The sequence below is a fragment of the Nerophis ophidion genome, linkage group LG16 (assembly GCF_033978795.1).
Source record: "Nerophis ophidion isolate RoL-2023_Sa linkage group LG16, RoL_Noph_v1.0, whole genome shotgun sequence".
Classification (NCBI taxonomy): Eukaryota; Metazoa; Chordata; class Actinopteri; order Syngnathiformes; family Syngnathidae; genus Nerophis; species Nerophis ophidion.
The window spans coordinates 42,225,098-42,246,594 of NC_084626.1; the positions used below are offsets into that span (position 1 = coordinate 42,225,098).

At 42.2% G+C, this 21,497-nt stretch overlaps 1 protein-coding gene across 1 annotated transcript in view; it reads left to right on the plus strand.

Moving 5' to 3' along the window:
• Nucleotides 1–2,897: 2,897 nt before the first annotated feature.
• The window catches only part of adamts9 (ADAM metallopeptidase with thrombospondin type 1 motif, 9), a 153,952-nt gene continuing 135,352 nt past the window's right edge, over nt 2,898–21,497 (plus strand). The window contains exons 1-2 of the mRNA XM_061875256.1: nt 2,898–3,228; nt 3,312–3,679. Of these exons, the coding sequence (XP_061731240.1) occupies nt 3,144–3,228; nt 3,312–3,679 (453 nt within the window). The 5' untranslated portion in view covers nt 2,898–3,143. The remainder of the gene's footprint in view (nt 3,229–3,311; nt 3,680–21,497) is intronic.

The window sequence follows — 21,497 nt, forward strand, 5'->3', positions numbered from 1 at the left end:
ATTGAACAATAAAATTTGCAAAATAAAGAGTCACATTGCAGACAACATTCACACTCACATGCAAAATCCATCCCATCCATCCATTTATCTACCGCCTATTCCCTTTGGGGTAACAGGAGGTAACAGGGGCGGGCGGGCGCTGGTGCCTATCTCCGCTACAATCGGGCGGAAGGCGGTGTACACCCTGGACAAGTCGCCACCTCATCTCCGCCTGGAAGTCTGCTGTGACATGGGACGTTCAATGACCATAAAAAAAATACAGGAAATCACACCACTAAACTTAGAATAATAAAGAGTCATATTGCAGACAGCATTCTTTCCTGTATTTTTTTTTATGGTCATTGAACGTCACATGTCACAGCAGACTTCCAGGCCCTGTGATGAGGTGGCGACTTGTCCAAGGTGTACGACGCCTTCCGCCCGATTGTAGCTGAGATAGGCACCAGCGGACCTCCCCCTGCGCGACCTTATAGGGAATACGCGGTAGTAAAATGGATGGATGGGATGGATTTTGAATGAGATAGTTAATGTTGTCTGCAATGTGACTTTTTTTTTTTGCAAATTGTATTATTCTAAGTTAAGTACTGTGATTTTTTTGTATTTTTCTATGGTCATTGAATGTCACAGCAGACTTCCAGGCCCTGCGATGAGGTGGCGACTTGTCCAGTGTTTTCTCCGCCTTCCGCCTGATTGTAGCTGAGATAGGCACCAGCGCCCCCCTGCAACCCCAAAGGGAATAAGAGGTAGAAAATGGATGGATGGATGGATTTTGAATGTGATTGTGAATGTTGTCTGCAATGTTACTCTTTATTTTGCTAATGTTATTATTCTAAGTTTAGTACTGTGATTTCCTGTATTTTTTTTATGGTCATTGAACGTCACATGTCATAGCAGACTTCCTGGCCCTGCGATGAGGTGGCGACTTGTCCAGGGTGTACACCGCCTACCACCTGATTGTAGCTGAGACAGGCACCAGCGACCCCTAAGGGAATAAGCGGTAGGAAATGGATGGATAGATGGATTTTGAATGTGATTGTTAATGTTGTCTGCAATGTGACTCCGTATTTTGCTAATTTTATTATTCTACATTTAGTACTGTGATTTCCTGTATTTTTTATATGGTCATTGAACGTCACATGTCACAGCAGACTTCCAGGCCCTGTGATGAGGTGGCGACTTGTCCAGGGTGTAGTCACCTTCCGCCTGATTGTCGCTGAGATAGGCACCAGTGCCCCCCTGCGACTCCAAAGGGAATTAGAGGTAGAAAATGGATGGATAGATGGATTTTGAATGTGAGTGTGAATGTTGTCTGCAATGTGACTCTTTATTTTGCTAATGTTATTATTCTAAGTTTAGTACTGTGATTTCCTGTATTTTTTTATGGTCATTGAACGTCACATGTCAAAGCAGACTTCCAGGCTGAGATGAGGTGGCGACTTGTCCAGGGTGTACGCCGCTTTCCGCTTGATTGTAGCTGAGATAGGCACCAGCGACCCCAAAGGGAATAAGAGGTAGAAATGGATGGATAGATGGATTTTGAATGTGAGTGTGAATGTTGTCTGCAATGTGACTCTTTATTTTGCAAATGTTATTATTCTAAGTTTAGTACTGTGATTTCCTGTATTTTTTTTTATGGTCATTGAACGTCACATGTCACAGCAGACTTCCAGGCTGAGAAGAGGCAGCGACTTGTCCAGGGTATAAACCGCCTTCCGCCTGATTGTACCGAAGATAGGCACCAGCGACCCCCCCCCCCCCCCCCGTTACCCCAAAAGGAATAAGCGGTAGAAAATGGATGGATGGGATGGATTTTGAATGTGAGTGTGAATGTTGTCTGCAATGTGACTCTTTATTTTGCAAATATTATTATTCTAAGTTTAGTACTGTGATTTCCTGTATTTTTTTATGGTCATTGAACGTCACAGCAGACTTCCAGGCCCTGCGATGAGGTGGCGACAGTGTTTTCTACGCCTTCCGCCTGATTGTAGCTGAGATAGGCACCAGTGCCCCCCTGCGATCCCAAAGGGAATAAGAGGTAGAAAATGGATGGATAGATGGATTTTGAATGTGATTGTTAATGTTGTCTGCAATGTGACCTTTTATTTTGCTAATTTTATTATTCTACATTTAGAGTACAATCCGCCCGCCCGATTGTACCGAAGCTACCCCCCTGTTACCCCAAAGGGAACAAGCGGTAGAAATGGATGGATGGGATGGATTTTGGATGTGAGTGTGAATGTTGTCTGCAATGTGACTCTTTATTTTGCAAATGTTATTATTCTACATTTAGTACTGTGATTTCCTGTATTTTTTTATAGTCATTGAACGTCACATGTCACAGCAGACTTCCTGGCTGAGATGAGGTGGCGACTTGTCCAGGGTGTACACCGCCTTCCGCCCGATTGTAGCTGAGATAGGCACCAGCTGACCTCCCCCTCCGCGACCTTATAGGGAATAAGCGGTAGAAAATGGATGGATGGGATGGATTTAGAATGTGATTGTGAATGTTTATTTTGCAAATGTTATTATTCTAAGTTTAGTACTGAGTTTTTTCTGTATTTTTTTTTTAATGGTCATTGAATAATAAAATTTGCAAAAATAAAGAGACACATTGCAGACAACATTCACACTCACTTTCAAAATGAGTCCACAAAACCTTGTTTCATGGATGCCAGCCTGCTCACGGGGGACCCCTAGCTGCGGGGGGCGGTAACCACTCCCCCCCACGCCCCACACCCCGCCGGGCACCTGCAGCGGCATCCGCGCGCAGTGGAACCACCTTCGCCGGGCTGAGCCCCGCCCCCCCCCCCCCCCCCGCCACCGTCCACCCCACACATGCGCGGGTGGGGCGGGACAGGGGCTGGCGTGGAGGACTGCCCGGCGGCGTGCTTCTCACACACTCACTCGTGGGTTCTCAGTCGTGGAGCAGCCCACCCCCTCCTTGCAGCATGCATGTCGACCTGGGATTGTGCGGAGCTCTCACGTCCCAGCAGCAGTGCACCTCGGCGGCCGCAGGACGTCCACGCAGGAGTCGGGGATAACTTGGATGTGTGGCAGGGGGGCGGGGCAACGAGCCTGGACTGTCATTATTTTCTATTATTATTATTATTATTATATTTATTGCAGGAGTGCCGTGGACCATCATGCATGTGCTCTTTTGGGGCTTGGGGTTCCTGTTTTTCCCTGACGTCATGAAAGTAGACGCGAGAATCTCCAAGTCCGGCACAGGTTAGTTAGAATGAATGACTTGGCGTCTTTTTCCACGCACATGCTCTAATATTGCCCCCCCATCCCCCCCCCCCCACCACCAGTAAAGGAGGAGATCGGCGCCTACGAGATCGTGACACCGGTGCGCGTGGACGACGCCGGGGACGAGCTGCCGGGCCGCGCGCACTTCCGGAGGAGGCGGCGCAGCGTGGCGGCGGCGGCGGAGGTCCCGGCGGAGCACGGCTGGGCCGCGCCGAATATCCACTACCGGATTTCCGCTTTCGGACAGAGTTACCACCTCAACCTCACCCGGGAGTCGGGATTTATCGGCCCGCGTTACACTGTGACGATACTGGGAGTACCGGCGGCGGGTAACCGCGAGGAGGACACGGAGCTCGGACACTGTTTTTACCAGGGCCGCGTGAACGCGCGGGAGGAGCGCGCCGCCGTCATCAGCGTGTGCTCCGGATTGGTGAGTTTTGGACTTTTTCCTCACTTTTTGCACTCTTCCGAGTCCGCGCTTTGAGGGTCAAGGCAGCGATTGGCTGCCGTGACGTGGTGACGTCGGCGTGGTTGGTGACGTCTTTACGCACGCCTGTTGTGACGTCATCGCGGCGAGAGAGCAACAGTGTCACTTCTTTTTTTTATCCATCCATCCATTCCCTACCGCTTATTCCCTTTTTTGGGGTCGCGGGGGGCGCTGGTGCCTATATCAGCTACAATCAGGCGGAAGGCGGAGTACACCCTGGACAAGTCACTACCTCATCGCTGCCAAGTATTCTTCAAGGTGACAAATTAGTTACAACGCATTTCTCCAACTAAGACGAATTAGACAAATTTGTTTGTAGTCTTTTGTCGGTTACACATTTTCGGAAAAAGTAGCCTTGTTATGCACGTCCACTGTAGAGGACACTGGTTGTCAGGGTGATATAATCATGATTCGAAACATGATGATTGTCATTTCCTTCCGAAAATCGGTGTCCACTGTAGTGGACGATTTGTTTGTAGTCTTTTGTCAGTAACAGATTTCGGAAAAAGTAGCCCTGTTATGCACGTCCAAAGTAGAGGACACTGGTTGTCAGGGTGATATAATTCGGATTCCAAACATGATAATTATCATTTCCTTCCCAAAACCGGTGTCCACTGTAGTGGACGATTTGTTTGTAGTTGTCAGTAACAGATTTCGGAAAAAGTAGCCCTGTTATGCACGTCCACTGTAGAGGACACTGGTTGTCAGGGTGATATAATCATGATATTCGAAACATGATGATTGTCATTTCCTTCCGAAAATCGGTGTCCACTGCAGTGGACGATTGTTTGTAGTCTTTTGTCAGTAACAGATCTCAGAGAAAGTAGCCTTGTTATGCACGTCCAAAGTAGAGGACACTGGTTGTCAGGGTGATATAATTAGGATTCCAAAAATGATAATTGTCATTTCCTTCCGAAAATCGGTGTCCACTGTAGTGGACATTTGTTAGTTGTCTTTTGTCAGTTACAAATTTTTGGACAAAGTAGCCCGGTTATGCACTCCCACAAATGTCCACTGCAGAGGACGCTGGTTTCCAAGATGACATAGAGATTCTCTCCATTAAATGTCCTCTACAGTGGACGTTTGTGCGTAACAAGGCTACTTCATCTGAAATACGTAACTAAGACGAATTAGACAAATTTGTTTTTAGTCTTTTGTCGGTTACACATTTTCGGAAAAAGTAGCCTTGTTATGCACGTCCACTGTAGAGGACACTGGTTGTCAGGGTGATATAATCATGATTCGAAACATGATGATTGTCATTTCCTTCCGAAAATCGGTGTCCACTGTAGTGGACGATTTGTTTGTAGTCTTTTGTCTGTAACAGATTTCGGAAAAAGTAGCCCTGTTATGCACGTCCAAAGTAGAGGACACTGGTTGTCAGGGTGATATAATTCGGATTCCAAACATGATAATTGTCATTTCCTTCCCAAAACCGGTGTCCACTGTAGTGGACGATTTGTTTGTAGTTGTCAGTAACAGATTTCGGAAAAAGTAGCCCTGTTATGCACGTCCACTGTAGAGGACACTGGTTGTCAGGGTGATATAATCATGATTCGAAACATGATGATTGTCATTTCCTTCCGAAAATCGGTGTCCACTGTAGTGGACGATTTGTTTGTAGTCTTTTGTCTGTAACAGATTTCGGAAAAAGTAGCCCTGTTATGCACGTCCAAAGTAGAGGACACTGGTTGTCAGGGTGATATAATTCGGATTCCAAACATGATAATTGTCATTTCCTTCCCAAAACCGGTGTCCACTGTAGTGGACGATTTGTTTGTAGTTGTCAGTAACAGATTTCGGAAAAAGTAGCCCTGTTATGCACGTCCACTGTAGAGGACACTGGTTGTCAGGGTGATATAATCATGATTCGAAACATGATGATTGTCATTTCCTTGAGAAAATCGGTGTCCACTGTAGTGGACGATTTGTTTGTAGTCTTTTGTCAGTAACAGATTTCGGAAAAAGTAGCCCTGTTATGCACGTCCAAAGTAGAGGACACTGGTTGTCAGGGTGATATAATTCGGATTCCAAACATGATAATTGTCATTTCCTTCCCAAAACCGGTGTCCACTGTAGTGGACGATTTGTTTGTAGTTATCAGTAACAGATTTCGGAAAAAGTAGCCCTGTTATGCACGTCCACTGTAGAGGACACTGGTTGTCAGGGTGATATAATCATGATATTCGAAACATGATGATTGTCATTTCCTTCCGAAAATCGGTGTCCACTGCAGTGGACGATTTGTTTGTAGTCTTTTGTCAGTAACAGATCTCAGAAAAAGTAGCCTTGTTATGCACGTCCAAAGTAGAGGACACTGGTTGTCAAGGTGATATAATTCGGATTCCAAACATGATAATTGTCATTTCCTTCCGAAAATCGGTGTCCACTGTAGTGGACATTTGTTAGTTGTCTTTTGTCAGTTACAAATTTTTGGACAAAGTAGCCCGGTTATGCACTCCCACAAATGTCCACTGCAGAGGACGCTGGTTTCCAAGATGACATAGAGATTCTCTCCATTAAATGTCCTCTATAGTGGACGTTTGTGCGTAACAAGGCTACTTCATCTGAAATACGTAACTAAGACGAATTAGACAAATTTGTTTGTAGTCTTTTGTCAGTTACACATTTTCGGAAAAAGTAGTCTTGTTATGCACGTCCACTGTAGAGGACACTGGTTGTCAAGGTGATATAATTCGGATTCCAAACATGATAATTGTCATTTCCTTCCGAAAATCGGTGTCCACTGTAGTGGACATTTGTTAGTTGTCTTTTGTCAATTACAAATTTTTGGACAAAGTAGCCCGGTTATGCACTCCCACAAATGTCCACTGCAGAGGACGCTGGTTTCCAAGATGACATAGAGATTCTCTCCATTAAATGTCCTCTACAGTGGACGTTTGTGCGTAACAAGGCTACTTCATCTGAAATACGTAACTAAGACAAATTAGACAAATTTGTTTGTAGTCTTTTGTCAGTTACACATTTTCGGAAAAAGTAGTCTTGTTATGCACGTCCACTGTAGAGGACACTGGTTGTCAAGGTGATATAATTCTGATTCCAAACATGATAATTGTCATTTCCTTCCGAAAATCGGTGTCCACTGTAGTGGACATTTGTTAGTTGTCTTTTGTCAGTTACAAATTTTTGGACAAAGTAGCCCGGTTATGCACTCCCACAAATGTCCACTGCAGAGGACGCTGGTTTCCAAGATGACATAGAGATTCTCTCCATTAAATGTCCTCTACAGTGGACGTTTGTGCGTAACAAGGCTACTTCATCTGAAATACGTAACTAAGGTGAATTAGACAAATTTGTTTGTAGTCTTTTGTCAGTTACACATTTTCGGAAAAAGTAGCCTTGTTATGCACGTCCAAAGTAGAGGACACTGGTTGTCAAGGTGATATAATTCGGATTCCAAACATGATAATTGTCATTTCCTTCCGAAAATCGGTGTCCACTGTAGTGGACATTTGTTTGTTGTCTTTCGTCAGTTACAAATTTTTGGACAAAGTAGCCCGGTTATGCACTCCCACAAATGTCCACTGCAGAGGACGCTGGTTTCCAAGATGACATAGAGATTCTTTCCATTAAATGTCCTCTACAGTGGACGTTTGTGCGTAACAAGGCTACTCCATCGGAAATACGTAACTAAGACGAATTAGACAAATTTGTTTGTAGTCTTTTGTCAGTTACACATTTTCGGGAAAAGTAGCCTTGTTATGCACGTCCAAAGTAGAGGACACTGGTTGTCAAGGTGATATAATTCGGATTCCAAACATGATGATTGTCATTTCCTTCCGAAAATCGGTGTCCACTGTAGTGGACGATTTGTTCGTAGTCTTTTGTCAGTTACAAAATTTCAGATAAAGTAGCCCTGTTATGCACGTCCACAAATGTCCACTGCAGAGGACGCTGGTTGTCAGGGTGATATAATTAGGATTCCAAACATGATAATTGTCATTTCCTTCCGAAAATCGGTGTCCACTGTAGTGGACGATTTGTTTGTAGTCTTTTGTCAGTAACAGATTTCGGACAAAGTAGCCCTGTTATGCACGGCCACAAATGTCCACTGAAGAGGACGCTGGTTTCCAAGATGACATAGAGATTCTCTCCATTAAATGTCCTCTACAGTGGACGTTTGTGCGTAACAAGGCTACTTCATCGGAAATACGTAACTAAGACAAATTAGGCAAATTTGTTTGTAGTCTTTTGTCAGTTACACATTTTCGGAAAAAGAAGCCTTGTTATGCACGTCCACTGTAGAGGACACTGGTTGTCAAGGTGATATAATTAGGATTCCAAACATGATGATTGTCATTTCCTTCCGAAAACAAGTGTCCACTGTAGTGGACGTTTTGTTCGTAGTCTTTTGCCAGTAACAGATTTCGGACAAAGTAGCCCTGTTATGCACGCCCACAAATGTCCACTGCAGAGGACGCTGGTTTCCAAGATGACATAGAGATTCTCTCCATTAAATGTCCTCTACAGTGGACGTTTGTGCGTAACAAGGCTACTTCATCGGAAATACGTAACTAAGACAAATTAGGCAAATTTGTTTGTAGTCTTTTGTCAGTTACACATTTTCGGAAAAAGAAGCCTTGTCATGCACGTCCACTGTAGAGGACACTGGTTGTCAAGGTGATATAATTAGGATTCCAAACATGATGATTGTCATTTCCTTCCGAAAACAAGTGTCCACTGTAGTGGACGTTTTGTTCGTAGTCTTTTGTCAGTAACAGATTTCGGACAAAGTAGCCCTGTTATGCACGTCCACAAATGTCCACTGCAGAGGACGCTGGTTTCCAAGATGACATAGAGATTCTCTCCATTAAATGTCCTCTACAGTGGACGTTTGTGCGTAACAAGGCTACTTCATCGGAAATACGTAACTGAGACGAATTAGACAAATTTGTTTGTAGTCTTTTGTCAGTTGCACATTTTCGGAAAAAGTAGCCTTGTTATGCACGACCACTGTAGAGGGCACTGGTTGTCAGGGTGATATAATTAGGATTCCAAGCATGATGATTGTCATTTCCTTCCGAAAACAGGTGTCCACTATAGTGGACGATTCCTCCGTAGTCTTTTGTCAGTTACAAAATTGCAGAAAAAGTAGCCCTGTTATGCACGTCCACAAATGTCCACTGGAAAGGACGCTGGTTCTCAGAATGACAATTAAAATCCCCCCATGACAAGTGTCCACTGCAGTGGACGATTATTTGTGGTCAGTGTAACAAATGTCCACTGCAGAGGACGCTGGTTTTCAAGATAATGTTGGTTCTCAGAATGACAATTAAAATCCCACCATGACAGGTGTCCACTGCAGTGGACATTTGTTTGTAGTCTTTTGTCAGTTACGAAATTTCGGAAAAGGTAGCACTTCCACAAATGTCCACTGCAGTGGACATTTGTTTGAGGTCTTTAGTCAGTCACAAATTTCGTAAAGAGTAGCCTCGTTGTGCATGTCCACAAATGTCCACTGCAGAGGACGCTGGTTTTCAAGATAACAGTGGACTTTTGTGCGTAACAAGGCTACTTCATCTGAAATGCGTAACTCTGACAAAAGATCATGGATGTCCACTGCAGTGGACATTGGTTTGAGGTCTTTTATCGGTTACACATTTTGGAAAAAGTAGCCTTACTATGCATGTTCACACATGTCCACTGCAGAGGACGTTAGTTCTCAGGGTGATATAATTAGGATTCCCTCCATGACAAGTGTCATGTCTTTCTCAAAACAGGTGTCCACTGCAGTGGACATTTGTCTGTAGTCTTTTTTTCGGTTACAAATTTTGGAAAAAAGTAGGCCTGTTGTGCATGTCCGCTGCAGAGGACGCTGGTTTTCAGGATGACATAATTAATATTCCCTCCATGACACGTGCTTTGCACTTCTGAAAACAAGTGTCCACTGCAGTGGACGTTTGTTTGTGGTCTATTGTCAGTAACAATTTTTGGAAAAAGTAGCACCGTTATGCATGTCCACAAATGTCCACTACAGGGGACGCTGGTTCCCATGGTGATATAATAAAAATTCAAAACAAATGTCCACTGCAGAGGACGCTGGTTTTCAGGATATTATAATTAAGATGTCCTCCATGACGAGTATCGTGTCCTCTACAGAGGACGTTTGTGGACATACGTAACAACGCTACTTTATCTGAAATACATAACTGTGACAAAAGACCACATGTGTCCACTGCAGTGGACATTTGTTTGTGGTCTTTTGTCAGAGTTACGAATTTTGCTCAAAAGTAGCCCAGATATGCATGTCCACTACAAAGGACGCTGGTTCACGGGTATAATGACAAGTGCCATATTGGGAAAAGTGTCCACTACAATGGACGTTTGTGGTCTATTTTTTTGTCAGAGTTACAAATGCTGGTTCTCAGGGTGATATAATAAAGATTCTCTCTATGACAATGAAAACAAGTGTCCACTGTAGTGGACATTTGTCTGTGGTCTGTTTTATGTCAAAGTTACAGGTGTCCACCGCAGAGGACGCTGGTTTTCAGAATAACATATTTGAGATTTTTTCCATTAAGTTTCATGTCCTCTACAGTGGACATCTGTGGACAAGGCTACATCATGTGACATATGTAACTCTGACAAAAGACCACATGTGTCCACTGCAGTGGACATTTGTTTGAGGTCTTTTTTTAAGTTTCAAATTTCGCAAAAAGTAACCTTGTTGTGCTTGTCCACAAATGTCCACTACAGAGGACGCTGGTTCTCAGGATGATATAAGATTCCCTCCATGGCAAGTGTGATGTCCACTAAGGTGGACATGTATAACAGGGCTACTTCATATGAAAAGTGTATCTTTGACACAATGCCACATGTGTCCTCTGCAGTGGACATTTGTTTGTGGGTTTTTGTCAGAGTTACGAATTTTGCTCAAAAGAAGCCCTGATATGCATGTCCACTACAAAGGACGCTGGTTCACGGGTATAATGACGTGTGCCGTATTGGGAAAAGTGTCCACTCCAGTGGACGTTTGTCTGTGGTCTGTTTTATGTCAAAGTTACAGGTGTCCACTGCAGAGGACGCTGGTTTTCAGAATAACATAATTGAGATTTTTTTCCATTAAGTATTATGTACTCTACAGTGGACGTCTGTGGACAAGGCTACATCATAGGAAATACGTAACTCTAACAAAAGACCACATGTGTCCACTGCAGTGGACATTTGTTTGAGGTCTTTTTTTAAGTTTCAAATTTCGCAAAAAGTAACCTTGTTGTGCTTGTCCACAAATGTCCACTACAGAGGACGCCGGTTCTCAGGATGATATAAGATTCCCTCCATGGCAAGTGTGATGTCCACTAAAGTGGACATGTATAACAGGGCTACTTCATATGAAAGGTGTATCTTTGACACAATGCCACATGTGTCCTCTGTAGTGGACATTTGTTTGTGGGTTTTTGTCAGAGTTACGAATTTTGCTCAAAAGTAGCCCTGATATGCATGTCCACTACAAAGGACGCTGGTTCACGGGTATAATGACGTGTGCCGTATTGTGAAAAGTGTCCACTACAATGGACGTTTGTGGTCTATTTTTTTGTCAGAGTTACAAATGTCCACTGCGGAGGACGCTGGTTCTCAAGTTGATTCTCTCAATGACAATGAAAACAAATGTCCACTCCAGTGGACGTTTGTCTGTGGTCTGTTTTATGTCAAAGTTACAGGTGTCCACTGCAGAGGATGCTGGTTTTCAGAATAACATATTTGAGATTTTTTCCATTAAGTTTCATGTCCTCTACAGTGGACATCTGTGGACAAGGCTACATCATGTGACATACGTAACTCTGACAAAAGACCACATGTGTCCACTGCAGTGGACATTTGTTTGAAGTCTTTTTTGAGTTTCAAATGTCGCAAAAAGTAACCTTGTTGTGTTTGTCCACAAATGTCCACTACAGAGGACGCTGGTTCTCAGGATGACATAAGATTCCCTCCATGGCAAGTTGTGATGTCCACTAAAGTGGACATGTATAACAGGGCTACTTCATATGAAAGGTGTATCTTTGACACAATGCCACATGTGTCCACTGCAGAGGACACCTGTTCTAAAGACGGAATAACAAAGATTCCTTCTCTCAATGATAAGTGTCATGTCCTCTGTAGTGGTCGTTTAAAGATATGCATCACAATGGCTACTAAATTGTGTCCTCTGCAGTGGACAATTTTTCGTAGTCTATTTTGTTAGTCAGGTGACACATTTTGGGAAAAATCTGCCTTTTTATGAATGTTCATAAATATTTGATATAATAGTTTCCCTGCATGACGAATGCCACGTCCTCCTGGGCACATGTGTCCACCACAGTGGACATTTGTTTGTCGTCAAAGGTTTTTTTGTGTGTCAAAGTTCCACATGTCCACTGCAGAGGAAGCTGAATGTAGAAGATCTGAAATAAATAGCACTTGTCAAGGGGACGGGGGAAAATAGTCCTGTTTTGCATCTGCACAAATGTCCACTGGAGAGGACGTGGGTTCTCAGGGTTCTCATGTCCTCCTGATAACAAGTGTCCACTGTAGTGGACGTTTGTGGACATGCATAACAGGGCTACTTTTTTCTGGAATTTGCAAATCTGACTAACTACACACATGTTTTTTCTGCAGTGGACATTTTTATGTGTGTTTTCTTTTAGGTCACTTACAAACGTCCATTGCAGTGGACGCTGGTTTAGCAGGATAAGATAGCGTCCTTTGCAGTGGACAATCATTTGTGGCCTGTTTCATTGCTCAGATTTAAACATTTTGGGGGAAAATAGTACTGTTATGCATGTTCAGTTTGTTCACTAATGTCCACTGAGGAGGACGCTGGTTCTCATGTCCTCCTGATAACAAGTGTCCACTGTAGTGGACGGTTGTAGACGTGCATAACAGGTCTACTTTTGGGGGGGAATTTGCAAATCTGACTAAATACCACGTTTCCTCTGCAGTGGACATTTTATTACCGTTTGTTTTTTGTCACTTACAAATGTCCATTGCAGTGGACGCTGCTTTAGTAGGACATGATATCCTTCTGTGAACTAACAACCTTTGCAGTGAACAATCGTTTTTGGCTTATTTTATTGCTCAGATTACACATTTCATGGGAAAATAGTCATGTTATGCATGTTCACAAATGTCCACTGTAGAGGACGCTGGTTCTCATGTCCTCCAATAACAAGTGTCCACTGTAGTGGACGTTTGCAGACATGCATAAAAGGGCTACTTTTTTCTGGAATTTGCAAATCTGGCTAAACACTACATGTATCCTCTGCAGTGGACATTTGTTATTGTTTTTTTTTTCAGTTTAATCTTTTTGGGTCACTTAAACGTCCATTACAGTGGACGCTGCTTTAGTACGACATGATATCCTTCTATGAACCAGCGTCCTTTGCAGTGAACAATTGTATGTGGCCTATTTTATTGCTCAGATTACACATTTCGCGGGAAAATAGTCATGTTATGCATGTTCACAAATGTCCACTGTAGAGGACGCTAATTCTCATGTCCTCCTGATAACAAGTGTCCACTGTAGTGGACGGTTGTAGACGTGCATAACAGGTCTACTTTTTGGGGGGGAATTTGCAAATCTGACTAAATACCACGTTTCCTCTGCAGTGGACATTTTATTATCGTTTGTTTTTTGTCACTTACAAATGTCCATTGCAGTGGACGCTGCTTTAATTGGACATGATATCCTTCTGTGAACTAGCGTCCTCTGCAGTGGACAATCGTTTGTGGTCTATTTCATTGCTCAGATTGCACATTTCGGGAGAAAATAGTCCTGTTATGCATGTTCACAAATGTCCACTGTAGAGGACGCTGGTTCTCATGTCCTCCAATAACAAGTGTCCACTGTAGTGGACGTTTGCAGACATGCATAAAAGGGCTACTTTTTTCTGGAATTTGCAAATCTGGCCAAACACTACATGTATCCTCTGCAGTGGACATTTGTTATTGTTTTTTTTTTCAGTTTAATCTTTTTGGGTCACTTAAACGTCCATTGCAGTGGACGCTGCTTTAGTAGGACATGATATCCTTCTATGAACCAGCGTCTTTTGCAGTGAACAATCGTATGTGGCCTATTTTATTGCTCAGATTACACATTTCGCGGGAAAATAGTCATGCATGTTCACAAATGTCCACTGTAGAGGACGCTAATTCTCATGTCCTCCTGATAACAAGTGTCCACTGTAGTGGACGGTTGTAGACGTGCATAACAGGTCTACTTTTTGGAGGGGAATTTGCAAATCTGACTAAATACCACGTTTCCTCTGCAGTGGACATTTTATTATTGTTTGTTTTTTGTCACTTACAAATGTCCATTGCAGTGGACGCTGCTTTAATTGGACATGATATCCTTCTGTGAACTAGCGTCCTTTGCCGTGGACAATCGTTTGTGGTCTATTTCATTGCTCAGATTGCACATTTCGGGAGAAAATAGTCCTGTTATGCATGTTCACAAATGTCCACTGAGGAGGACGCTGGTTCTCAGGGTTCTCATGTCCTCCTGATAACAAGTGTCCACTGTAGTGGACATTTGTGGACATGCGTAACAGGGCTACTTTTTACTGAAATCTGACTAAATACCAAATGTTTCCTCTGCAGTGGACATTTGTTTTTTTTTAGTTGAGGTTTTTTGGGTCACTTAAAAACGTCCATTGTAGTGGACGCTGCTTTAGGACATGATATCCTCCTGTGAACTAGCGTCCTTTGTAGTGGACAATCGTTTGTGGCCTATTTTATTGCTCAGATTACACATTTTGGGGGAAAATAGTCCTGTCATGCATGTCCCCAATGTCCACTGCAGAGAACGCTAGTTCTCATGTCCTCCTGATAACAAGTGTCCACTGTAGTGGACGGTTGTAGACATGCATAACAGGTCTACTTTTTTGGGGGGAATTTGCAAATCTGACTAAATAACACATGTTTCCTCTGCAGTGGAATTTTTATTATCATTTGTTTTTCGTCACTTACAAATGTCCATTGCAGTGGACGCTGGTTTAGCAAGATAGGATATCTTGCTGTGAACTAGCGTCCTTTACAGTGGACAATCGTTTGTGGGCTTTTTCATTCCTCAGATTATACATTTTGGGGGAAAATAGTCCCGTTATGCATGTTTACAAATGTTCACTGCAGAGGACGCTGGTTCTCATGTCCTCCTGACAAAAAGTGTCCACTGTAGTGGACGTTTGTGGACATGCATAACAGAGCTACTTTTTTTATGGAATTTGCAAATCTGACTAAATACACACGTTTTCTTTGCAGTGGACGTTTTTTACGTCTGTTTTCTTTCAGGTCACTTACAATTGTCCATTACAGTGGACGCTGGTTTAGTAGGATATGATATCCTCCAGTGAACTAGCGTCCTTTGTAGTGTACAATCGTGTGTGGCCTATTTCATTGCTCAGATTGCACATTTCAGGGTGAAATTGTCTCAGTATGTATGTTCACAAATGTCCACTGTAGGGGACGCTGTTTCTCAGGGTGACACAGTGTGATAACAATTGTCCACTGCAGTGGACGATTGTGGACATGCATAACAGGTATACTTTTTTATGAAATTTGTAAACCTGACTTAATACGTTACAGTACCAATGATAGTCACACACACACTAGGTGTGGCGAAATTATTCACCTTAGTTCACCCCTTGGGAGATGAGGGGAGCAGTGAGCAGCAGCGGTGGCCACGCCCGGGAATAATTTTTGGTGATTTAACCCCCAATTCCAACCCTTGATGCTGCAGGGAGGTAATAGCTCCCATTTTTATAGTCTTTGGTATGACTCGGCCGGGGTTTGAACTCACAACCTACCCATCTCAGGGCGGACACTTTAACCACTAGGACACTGAGTAGGTTACCCAATGTTTCCTCTGCAGTGGACATTTGTTTTTTTCAGTTTTTTTTGTGTCCGTTGCAGTAGACGCTGGTTTAGTAGGATACACCAAAAATGATTCCTGGGCGGGGCCATTGCTGCTGCCCACTGCTCCCCTCACCTCCCAGGAGTTGATCAAGGGTGATGGATCAAATGCAGAGAATAATTTCGCCACATCTAGTGTGTGTGTGACAATCATTGGTACTTTAACTTTTAACTTAATATGATATCCTCCTTGATTGGCAACACTAAAATGGTCCCTCGTCCAATGAGGAGGACACTGGTTCTCATGTCCTCCTGATAACAAATTGTCCACTGTAGTGGACGTTTGTGGGGTTGCATAACGGGGCTACTTTTTTCTGCGGTTTGCAAATCTGATTATATACCACATGTTTCCTCTGCAGTGGACATTGGTCTTAAGTTTATTTTGGTTTTTTGTCACTTACAAATGTCAATTGCATAGGGGTGTAACGGTGCACAAAAATGTCGGTTCGGTACATACCTCGGTTTAGAGGTCACGGTTCGGTTCATTTTCGGTATAGTAAGAAAACAACCAAATATACAATTTTTTGGTTATTTATTTACCAAATTTGTAAACAATGGCATAACATACATATAAACACAGGGTCCATTGCCAAGGTTAATGTGGTTGTGACAGTCTCTTGCTGTCGTCGTGTGGGTTCAATGGACCGCCCAGGAAGGACATGCTTTTGAGCAGGTTTCACTTCTTTATTTTGCGATAAAGGTTGGTTGCAGCTCGGATCGCTTTTCAGCTCCTCCCTCCACTGCTCGTTCCCGGTCTGCTTTTCAGCCACCGTCGTCGTCGTGCTCGTCTTGCGCTCTGTGCTGCTCTCGCCTCTCATGCGCTGCGGACTCTCCTCCTTCTCCCCTTTTATACAGTGTCAGGAGAAATGTTAATCGTTTCCCGGTGTGTGAGCCACGCACCTGAATTCGATTGCGGCGGCGTCGCTCCCGGCACGCTCCGCCTCCTTGCCGCCATCTTGGGCAGGGCTGCAGCGTGACCTGCCTCGCCGTCGCCCCGTCGGCTGTGCCTCTCCACAGTGGTCATCATATATAAAATAAAAACTAAATAAAATAAGGCTCAGAATGGTTCCTTAACACCTTTCTACAAGTGCTTTTTGTGATTGATTGATTGAGACTTCTATTAGTAGATTGCATAGTACAGTACATATTCCGTACAATTGACCACTGAAAGCAAACACCCCAATAAGTTTTTCAACTTCATCAACACCAAGCCTGGCTAACTTGGCAGTAAGAGGATATATGGGCTTATTGTTCTTCCACCATAGAAGTGGGTCAAAATCTAGTTTTTAATGCAATACAGCAACCCCCTGCTACCGCGAACGGGACAAGCGGTAGGAAATGGATGGATGGATAGTCTTAAATCTTCTGCTATAAAAACATTTGTTATTGCTTTAGCCCTGCTGGACTCGCCGAGGAGAGGCTGCTTGAATGCGGTGGTTCCGCTTCAAAGAAGTTAGCATGTTTGACGTGTTGGCAGAAGCGTACCCTACTGCTGCTGAACAATGTCGGCAAACCTCCGTCCTCCATTGTTGTATCGCACCGCGCAGCCGAAGTGTTCCCAAACGGGAGATGTAGGCAGGAGGGTCTTCCAGCTCTGGCTTTTACATGTTGTCCTAGCCCGGTCGCTGCTAGCATGCCGTGTGTTGTGCCTCGCTCTGCATTTTTTACACAACCTGCGGTGCGCTACCTACTATGTCCGCGTGGAAACTCGGTTCGTACACCTCCGAACCGAACCAAAACCCCCGTAGCGAAACTCTTCAGTACAAATACACGTACTGTTACACCCTTAATATTGTTTGTGGCCTATTTCATTGCTCAGATTACACGTGTCGGGGGAAAATAGTCCTGTTGTGCATGTTCACAAATGTCCACTGAGGAGGACGCTTTTTTTTAGGCTGACACTACAGTATGTCCTCCTAATAAAAAGTGTTAAAGTTCACAGGGCCAGTTTTTGGGGAAATACGTAAATCTGACTAAATACCACATGTTCCCTCTGCAGTGGACATTTGTTGTTTTGAGTTTTGGTCACTGACATGCATGAAACTTCCCAGCAGGCACAAGATATTAAAACAATGTTGAAAACTTGTTGAGTTAGGTCCTGATGTTGAACAACTCAAACCTAACGTTGAAACTATGTGGTTTTGTTGTATTTTTGACGTTTTGGTCATTTTTCAATTAATATCCTACAACACAAACACCACGTTGAAACAACATGCTTTTTACAACGTTTATTCAATGTTGAGTTCTGATGTTGATATGACCGTTGAAATTTGGTTATTTCTTTAGCGATATCCTGCAACACAAAAACAACGTTAAAACAACATGCTTTTTGATGACGTTTATTCAATGTCGGGTTCTGACGTTGATTTGACCGTTGAAATTTGGTCATTTCCCAACCAATATCCTACGACACAAACATAACGTTGAAACAAAATGCTTTTTGACAACATTTATCAATGTTGGGTTCTGACGTTGATTTGAACGTTAAACTTTGGGCATTTTCCAGCCATATTTTTCAACACAAACAACGTAGAAACAACATGCTTTTTACGACGTTTACTCAATGTTGGGTTTTGACGTTGATTTGACCGTTGAAATTTGGTCATTCCCCAACCGATATCCTACATTACAAACACAACGTTGAAACAACATGCTTTTTGACAACATTTATTCGATGTTGGGTTCTGACGTTGATTTGACTGTTGAAATTTGGTTATTTCTCGACCAATATTCTACAACGTTGAAACAACTTGCTTTTTGACAATTTTTATTCAATGTTGGGTTCTGACGTTGATTTGACCGATGAAATTTGGTCATTTTCCAACCGATATCCTACAACACAAACACAACGTTGAAACAACATGCTTTTTACAACGTTTAATCAATGTTGGGTTCTGACGTTGTTTTGAACATTGAAATTTGGTCATTTTCCAACCAACATCCCCCAACACAAACACAACATTGAAAGAACATGCTTTTTGACAACGTTTACTCAATGTTGGGTTCTGACGTTGATTTGACCGTTGAAATGTGAACATTTCCCAACTGATATCCTACAACACAAACAGCGTTGAAACAACATGCTTTTTGACATTTATTCAATGTTGGGTTCTGACGTTGATTTAACCGTTGAAATTTGGTCATTTCCCAACCGAAATCCTACAACACAAACACAACATTGAAACAACATGCTTTTTACAACGTTTACTCAATGTTGCGTCTGACGTTGATTTGACTGTTGTAATTTGGTCATTCCCCAACCGATATCCTACATTACAAACACAACGTTGAAACAACATGCTTTTTGACAACATTTATTCGATGTTGGGTTCTGAGGTTGATTTGACTGTTGAAATTTGGTCATTTCTCGACCAATATTCTACAACGTTGAAACAACGTGCTTTTTGACAATTTTTATTCAATGTTGGGTTCTGATGTTGATTTGACCATTGAAATTTGGTCATTTCCCAACCCATATTTTGCAAAACAAACACAATGTTGAAACAACATGCTTTTTGACAACATTTAATTAATGTTGGGTTCTGATGATGATTTGACCGTTGAAATTTGGTCATTTCCCAACCCATATTTTGCAAAACAAACACAATGTTGAAACAACATGCTTTTTGACAACATTTAATTAATGTTGGGTTCTGATGATGATTTGACCGTTGAAATTTGGTCATTTCCCAACCGATATCCTACAACACGAACACAACTTTGAAACAACATGCTTTTTGACATTTAATCAGTGTTGGGTTCTGACGTTGTTTTGACCGATGAAATGTGGTCATTTCCCAACCGATATCTTACAACACAAACACAACGTTGAAACAACATGCTTTTTGACAATGTTTATTCAATGTTGGGTTCCGACATTGATTTGACCGTTAAACTTTGGTCATTTTCCAGCCCATATTTTGCAACACAAACACAACGTTGAAACAACATGCTTTTTACAACGTTTAGTCAATGTTGGGTTCTGACGTTGATTTGACCGTTGAAATTTGGTAATTTGTCGACCAATATCCTCCAACACAAACACAACATTGAAAGGACATGCTTTTTGACAACGTTTATTCAATGTTGGGTTCTGACGTTATTTGACCATTGAAATTTGTTCATTTCTCAACCGATATCCTACAACACAAACACAACGTTGAAACAACATGCTTTTTGACAACGTTTAATCAATGTTGGGTTCTGACATTGATTTGACCATTGAAATTTGGTCATTTTCCAACCAACATCCCCCAACACAAACACAACATTGAAAGAACATGCTTGTTGACAACGTTTACTCAATGTTGGGTTCGGACGTTGATTTGACCGTTGAAATTTGATCATTTCCCAACTGATATCCTACAACACAAACAGCGTTGAAACAACATGCTTTTTGACATTTATTCAATGTTGGGTTCTGACGTTGATTTAACCGTTGAAATTTGGTCATTTCCCAACCGAAATCCTACAACACAAACACAACATTGAAACAACATGCTTTTTACAACGTTTACTCAATGTTGCGTCTGACGTTGATTTGACTGTTGTAATTTGGTCATTCCCCAACCGATATCCTACATTACAAACACAACGTTGAAACAACATGCTTTTTGACAACATTTATTCGATGTTGGGTTCTGACGTTGATTTGACTGTTGAAATTTGGTCATTTCTCGACCAATATTCTACAACGTTGAAACAACGTGCATTTTTACAATTTTTATTCAATGTTGGGTTCTGACGTTGATTTGACCATTGAAATTTGGTAATTTCCCAACCCATATTTTGCAAAACAAACACAATGTTGAAACAACATGCTTTTTGACAACATTTAATTAATGTTTGGTTCTGATGATGATTTGACCGTTGAAATTTGGTCATTTCCCAACCGATATCCTACAACACGAACACAACTTTGAAACAACATGCTTTATGACATTTAATCAGTGTTGGGTTCTGACGTTGTTTTGACCGATGAAATGTGGTCATTTCCCAACCGATATCTTACAACACAAACACAACGTTGAAACAACATGGTTTTTGACAATGTTTATTCAATGTTGGGTTCCGACATTGATTTGACCGTTAAACTTTGGTAATTTTCCAGCCCATATTTTGCAATACAAACACAACGTTGAAACAACATGCTTTTTACAACGTTTAGTCAATGTTGGGTTCTGACGTTGATTTGACCGTTGAAATTTGGTAATTTGTCGACCAATATCCTCCAACACAAACACAACATTGAAAGGACATGCTTTTTGACAACGTTTATTCAATGTTGGGTTTTGACGTTGATTTGACCATTGAAATTTGTTCATTTCTCAACCGATATCCTACGACACAAACACAACGTTGAAACAACATGCTTTTTGACAACATTTAATCAATGTTGGGTTCTGACGTTGTTTAGACCGTTGAAATGTGGTCATTCCCCAACCGATATCCTACAATACAAACACAACATTGAAACAACATGCTTTTTGACAACATTTAATCAATGTTGGGTTCTGAGGTTGATTTGACCATTGAAAATTGGTCATTTTTCAACCAATATTCTACAACACAAACACAACGTTGAAATAACATGCTTTTTGACAACATTTAATCAATGTTGGGTTCTGACGTTGATTTGACCATTGAAATTTGGTAATTTGTCGACCAATATCCTCCAACACAAACACAACATTGAAATAACATGCTTTTTCCAACGTTTATTCAATGTTGGGTTCTGACAATGTTTTGACCATTGAAATTTGGTAATTTCCCAACCGATATCCTACAACACAAACACAACATTGAAACAACATGCTTTTTGACAACATTTAATCAATGTTGGGTTCTGACGTTG